This window comes from Sesamum indicum, linkage group LG11 (genome assembly GCF_000512975.1).
Source record: "Sesamum indicum cultivar Zhongzhi No. 13 linkage group LG11, S_indicum_v1.0, whole genome shotgun sequence".
Lineage (NCBI taxonomy): Eukaryota > Viridiplantae > Streptophyta > Magnoliopsida > Lamiales > Pedaliaceae > Sesamum > Sesamum indicum.
Window position 1 is genome coordinate 6,857,613 of NC_026155.1, and position 6,503 is coordinate 6,864,115.

Genomic DNA, 6,503 nt, shown 5'->3' on the forward strand with positions numbered 1-6,503 from the left:
TTAGTACACCCATCGCGAGGTCAACATCCACCTTAGTTGTCTCAATTTGATTACTGTAGCCCGACCAACACAGTAGAAATTGAAATCGGACAGTCTTTACTAAATGAAACATTATAAGTTGGTCGTCGTGCGAGTCTCAACTAAATGAAGCGTTATAAACCGATGACCCCAAGCCCATGATATCTACACATTCTCTGGCTTCGCTAAATGAAATATCGTAAGTCAGTCACCATGATCCCGTAATACTGCCACCAGTGTGTCGGAAATTAAGCCCAAACACCACTGAAGAAGCATTACAAGTCAGTCACCGTTAGCCTATTATACATTTTTACATAAAGTAGCAAATTTGTATCCTCATTCGCAAGGATATTTGGATGAGTTTATAAATTCCCAAATATCTTAACTTATAACATGAAGAAAAATACCATAATTTTATTCGTATCCAAACACTTCATGAGTTTATTTTTAAAATATTATGTGATATCTTACACATTATATATATATATATATATTATAAATATATAAACTTACAAGATATTTTTAAAAAATTTAGTCAAGGGCCTCTAAATTTGAACTCATCATACACTAGAATAATACATTAGAAAATTTTACCACTAAACTAATGTGCTATTGACACAATTCTATTGGATTAAATGCAATTTTTATTCCATATTTTTTTTATTTTGGTATTTAAATTTTTTAGTTTTTTGGGCTTATGGATAGTAAAGGTTTTGTAACTTTTAAATTTTTAGTGATTTTAATCTTTCAGTAGCAGGACTTTGTAAATATTGTCGAGAAAAAGCATGTGCTCCTAAAGAGTTTCTTTTAATTTAAAATTTTTTCTCTCATTGGTCAATTATGAACAAAAATTCAGACAAATTAAAAATTACAAACCTATTTGCTACCCTAAAAAGATAAATGACTGGAACATCAAAACGCGAAAAGATACAGGATCAAAAATTTACTTTCATACTGGCAGAAATTGATCAACGGGAATAAAAACCCCAAATTTAAAAAAAAGTACGTGCCAGACACGTGCTTTTTTTTTCGAGAACATTTACAAACTTCGATGACTAAAAAAATAAGAAATTATTAAACCTATTTTCTATTTTAAAAAAAATAAAGAAATAAAACTTAAAATTACAAAAGATATGGGATGAAAATTACATTTAAGCCCAACTCTATTTAAGGCCAGACACTTAACTGAGTCTAATGAATTTCAGGCGCCTTGCATGACTCTCCAACCCCCCACCTCAGACAAATCAAACATCTCTTCTCTTATAATAATATCCTCAAACACCACCAAAACAAGACCCCCCAGAATTCCACCATCAAAACATGGATCATTCCAAAAACAACATCAAAAATCTCGCGATCCTCTCCTTAATCATCGCAACCATCATTCTTCTCTGTTCTTGGGATCCCTTCAACGACACATCCTCGCTCTTACAGAACCGTTCCTCAGACTCCGCCTCCCTTCTTCGGCTGATTCCGCAGAACGATGAGCTCCAAACAGCTCTTGAGAAGGCCTCAATGCCCAACAAGACGGTGGTCCTCACCGTCATCAACAAAGCGTACGTCGACCCTCCGGTAACCGGCGACTCGCCTTCGATGTTCGACCTTTTCCTCGAGGCTTTTTGGGCGGGAGAAGGAACCCGGCCGCTCGTCGAACACTTATTGGTAGTGGCGGTGGATGAGACGGCTCACGAGAGGTGCTTGTTCCGGCGGTTGAACTGTTATAGACTGCGGGCTGAGGAAGACGATTCCGGCAACGGGGGCGGAGATGATTTCGCCGGCGAAAAGGTTTACATGTCGGATGAGTTTATAGAGATGATGTGGTGGAGAACACGTTTTCTGTTGGATGTTCTCAGGCGAGGATACGACTTCATCTTCACGGTACGTAAAAGTGCGTTTCTTTCGCATAATTTTCGTCCAATCTCATATGGTAGGGCTAAGTGAATTTATATTTTCATTAATTAATTTTGTGTCATTGATAGTAAAAATGAAAATAAAAATAATTATACTTGTTATATAATCTCTCGGAGATCATGAACGTCAGACGGAATTTAGGTCTAATTATACAAATATTCTGTTCGCAGTATAAAATCATAGGTACACCCGTGAGTATAGTTAATGTACTTCAGAAAATATTTATATGATATTTTTCGACTAAATATGAGTTAGACTTTTAATCACGACTATACTTCAAAAAGTGTGCGAGTAATTTTGCAACATGCCAAGGTATTTGTGTGGTTGAACTTAAGTTAATTTACGTTTACTCATTAAATCTATACATGGACCGATGGATTTGGACTTAAATTAGCAATTTAGAGATAGGATTTCAAATGATCGAAGATAATTTAAAATTCATTAATGCTATATTTGAAATCATAGATTTGAAGTTATGGGTTTCAAATCCTTCGTATTAAATATTTTCGATTTATGTTGATAGTTTTAGTTTCAAAAGATTTTCAAATAGTTCGATTCTAAATTCTTTCTCTCAAATCCATCAATCCAGATATCTTATTTGGATTACTCTATATCTATATATATCTATTTTTTGAATTTTCTAATTATTAATTTATTTATTATTTACTTATGTTTATATTTAAAGAAATTATTTGTAATTTTAAATACAATTCTCCCCTGCCTTGACCTATGGTACTAACTAGTTATAGAAAAGTTTCAAATCCTCTCATTTTTATTTAAAATTATATTTTATAAAATATTGATGAATTTTAAAATCTTCTGATATTGAGTCGTTTAAAATAAATGTTCTAAATTCTTTCATTAAATATAAATGTATTGAACGAAAAATAAAATAATATTTTATAAAACATAGTTCAAAACAGACCATAAAGATCTCTCTTTCCAAAAAAAAAATCAAAATATTTGAAAATTAAAATCCTTCAAATTTGAATTACCCAAATAAATTTGATAAAAATATTATTAAAAATTAGAAATTTATAATTTCAAATAAAATAGGATCAAAGAAATTAAGGAAAAATAAAATATTAATTTCCTATTATTCAACGGTGCAATGCACGAAAAAAATACTTATGTCTAACTGATGACTGACAGTGACAAGGCAGATCATCCAGGTTACTCCAATATTTATGTTGGGTCTATTACAATAATGGGCATCGATTTATTTCTAGTAAACGGGTTATTAGATTAGATAGAACACACGACCCAATTTAATTTAATAAACTACGGCCTAGAGGAATTATTTTATACGAAACGCAGGAAACAAATTATTGAAAATAATACGTAACGTTTGAATTTGTGTTTTGAGTATTTTATTTTGTGTTTTGGAGATAGATAGAGAAAAAAAGAAATAAGTAAGTACGTGTTGAAAATAGATGGTACGTTTGGATTTGTGTTTTGAGGTAATTTAAAATAAGTAGTGTAGGTTTGATGTTGGGATTTCGGAGACAAAAATCATTGTTTGTTGTCAAATCATATCTCTTTTGTATATATTTTATATATAAGTATGTATATATACAAATATTGTATGTTTAATGTTGTATTTTTGAGAGACAAAAATACTTATTTGTTGTCAAATCATGTCTCTTTTATATTATATATAAATATATATTTTATGTATAGAAAGTTGAAAAATAAAAAAATACATAGATAAGGTGTAAAAACACAAAAACAAACATTGCTTGTGCTTATCTTATCTTGAAAAATGAGAACACATGAATCCAAACATAGTGAATATTTTCCTGGAATTTTCATTCTGAGTTGTCCTTTCTCTATCCGTCCGACATTATAATCCAGTTAATTAAATCTTGATATTACGTACAGGACACTGATGTATTATGGCTAAGGAATCCATTCACACGACTTAGCACGAACCAAACATTAGACCTACAAATAAGCACCGACTCTTTCAACGGCAACTCAACATCGGAAGACAACCCAATCAACACAGGATTTTACTTTATCAGATCAAACGAAAAGACTGCAACATTGTTCCGAAGATGGTACGGCATGAGGACGAACTCAACAGGACTAAAAGAGCAGGATGTACTGCAGAACATGATACGAGACAAGGGTGTGATTGGGGAGTTAGGTCTAAACGTAAGGTTTCTTAATACCTTGTATTTCAGTGGGTTTTGCAAGGACAGTCGAGATGTTGGGGTGGTGGCCACAGTCCACGCCAATTGCTGCCGGAGTATTAGAGCCAAGGTGGCTGATTTGAAGAGGGTTTTGAGAGACTGGAAGAGGTTCAAGAACGAGGAGAATGTTGATTTTGGTGGTCCGAGAGATGGTATGAGGAACTTTACGTGGTCCAAACATACATATTGTATAAATTCGTGGCATAAAAGGTTTTAGATTGATGATAGATACGTATATATATATGGATACTAGTCGACGCAGCATACTTCAGGCATGCGAGGAGTAGGGATAAAATTATGGGGATTTACATATACAACAAGTTTAGTTTTTCAATTATACATATTATAAGTTGATTTTTCTTTAAAATTGAATAAATGGATGTGATAATCACCATGAACTTGGGAAAAGCTTATTGTTGTTATGTGCCTGAATTTATTATAAGGTGTTTTATTGAGTCTATTTCGGGGAAGTTTCATAAGTACTTTAAGCATGTCTTGGGATCTAGTAACGTGCACGTAAGCAAAGAAAACACGAAAATAATATTAGGAAGTGACTGTAACGTGCTTAATTAAGTAAGGTAGGTAAAGCTAAAACATAAGATCGTAATAAAGGGTAGCAAATATTGTACCTAGGAAATGGAGGACTAGCGTTCTAAGCATTCCCGAGCTGTATCTTTATTTTTTTGAAGGAAAAAACTCATAATATTGCATTAGCCAATGTCAGATAACATATGAACCAACAACGGAGGGAGAAACACAGAACCCCCAGGAACAATATTAGATGCATTTCTGGCCAAGAAGCGTGCTACTTTGTTACCAAATCTACGAATGTATCTGTAGGATGCCCTAGGTGAGCCCTAATGCCTAAGTTAGTAAAATTCGAATGAAATGAAACCCAAAAGATATACAATGTATATGTAGGATGCATCTTTATAGGAATACTCGAATTGTACAATTTATCATGACTCAGTGATTCAATTTTAATCCAACTAAATGTGAAGATCAAGTACACCATAAAATCTGACTAGGGTTCTCATTTATGTGAAATATATATATGAATAGCACCTGGATTTTAACTAGAACCTTCCATTTCATGGATCCACCTCAACCAAGGCAAAGAACTAGTTTCAATTAATACTTGAAAAAAATACATTAATAGAAAACTTATACTTGAAAAAATAAAGGATAAATAAGATCCCTTAAAATTTGTCATAATTATAAATATTTCTTGATTGTTTGAAAATTTATATATATTTTTCTAAATTAACGACTGTCTAACAAATATCCTTCCAATGAATTGTCATGAGTTATTTGTTAAATGATCATTAATATAAGAGAATATTTATAATTTTTTAAATAATAAAAAAGTAATTATAATTATGACAAATTCCAAAGAGTCCGTTGTAATTTATCAAAAATAAATCCACAAGTATTTGTCTTTGTTGGTGTGGTGGGGTGGGGGTACCACGTAACAAGAAGGCTAAATCGCATTTTACCCTCTTATATTTTTTAAAAATAGCTAAATATTTTCATGTATTTTAAAAATAAATAAAAAAAAAACCACGTGATTACTAAAAACCCTGCGTGAAACCCCTCTTCTGTTAGGGTGCACTCGCCGGTGGGCGTGATTTTTTCACATATTTTGACCATTTTTTTGCTGTTAATTTACAAAAAAACCCCTATATTATGTTTAAAATTACTATGGTCAAATATACTTGTTTTAATGTTGTTTTTCATGATATTTTTTTGCATTTTCATCCCACTAAAAAATAAATACTTTTGTTCTTAAATATATTTATTTAAATATCAAATACAAAAAAAATATATTCTCTTATAAAATTTAATTTAAATTAAAAAATTCAATTAAATCATAATACAAAAAGATATACTAAGTTTATTTTTTAAAATTAAAATATTTATATCAATGTAAATGATAATGAACAGTAATAATGATAATACTTTATTAATTAATTTAAATTATATTTAATTTAAATATATTTTAATAAATTATTTACTATAAATAATATTTATATTTACATTACTAGTATATGTATTTATAATGAAAATTTAAACATTTTTTATTGTTTTTAATTTTAAATAATCAATTTTTCTTATTATTTTAGTTTGCTTTTTCTTAAATAAAAAATTTAATTTATTAAAAAACTTAAAAAGGAAAAAAGAAAAATGGACATGGCCTGAAGCTCCATGGGCGACCGCACTGCGACGCTCGCTCATGGATGATTTGGGCGACGACGCTATTCTGACGACTGCAGCATCGTTGTTGTCTAGATCTCTATGGGTGGCCACGATGCAATAATCGCCCATATTTTTTTGGGTGACCGCGATGGTGCTGTATCTATTCTGGGCGATTGCCGCGTC

The 6,503-nt window shown here is 31.3% G+C and overlaps 1 protein-coding gene across 1 annotated transcript; it reads left to right on the plus strand.

The window, feature by feature from the left end:
• LOC105173459 (uncharacterized protein At1g28695-like) lies at positions 1,211 to 4,486 on the plus strand. Its single transcript, XM_011095200.2, has 2 exons — positions 1,211 to 1,896; positions 3,811 to 4,486. The coding sequence occupies exons 1-2, from the start codon at positions 1,339 to 1,341 to the stop codon at positions 4,339 to 4,341; spliced, it is 1,089 nt and encodes a 362-aa protein (XP_011093502.1). The 5' UTR covers positions 1,211 to 1,338; the 3' UTR covers positions 4,342 to 4,486.

Coding starts and splice junctions, on each gene's coding strand:
- LOC105173459 (XM_011095200.2), top strand. CDS start 1,339: ATGGATCATTCCAAAAACAACATCAAAAATCTCGCGATCCTCTCCTTA. Junction 1,897..3,810: donor GATACGACTTCATCTTCACG/GTACGTAAAAGT, acceptor TATTACGTACAG/GACACTGATGTATTATGGCT.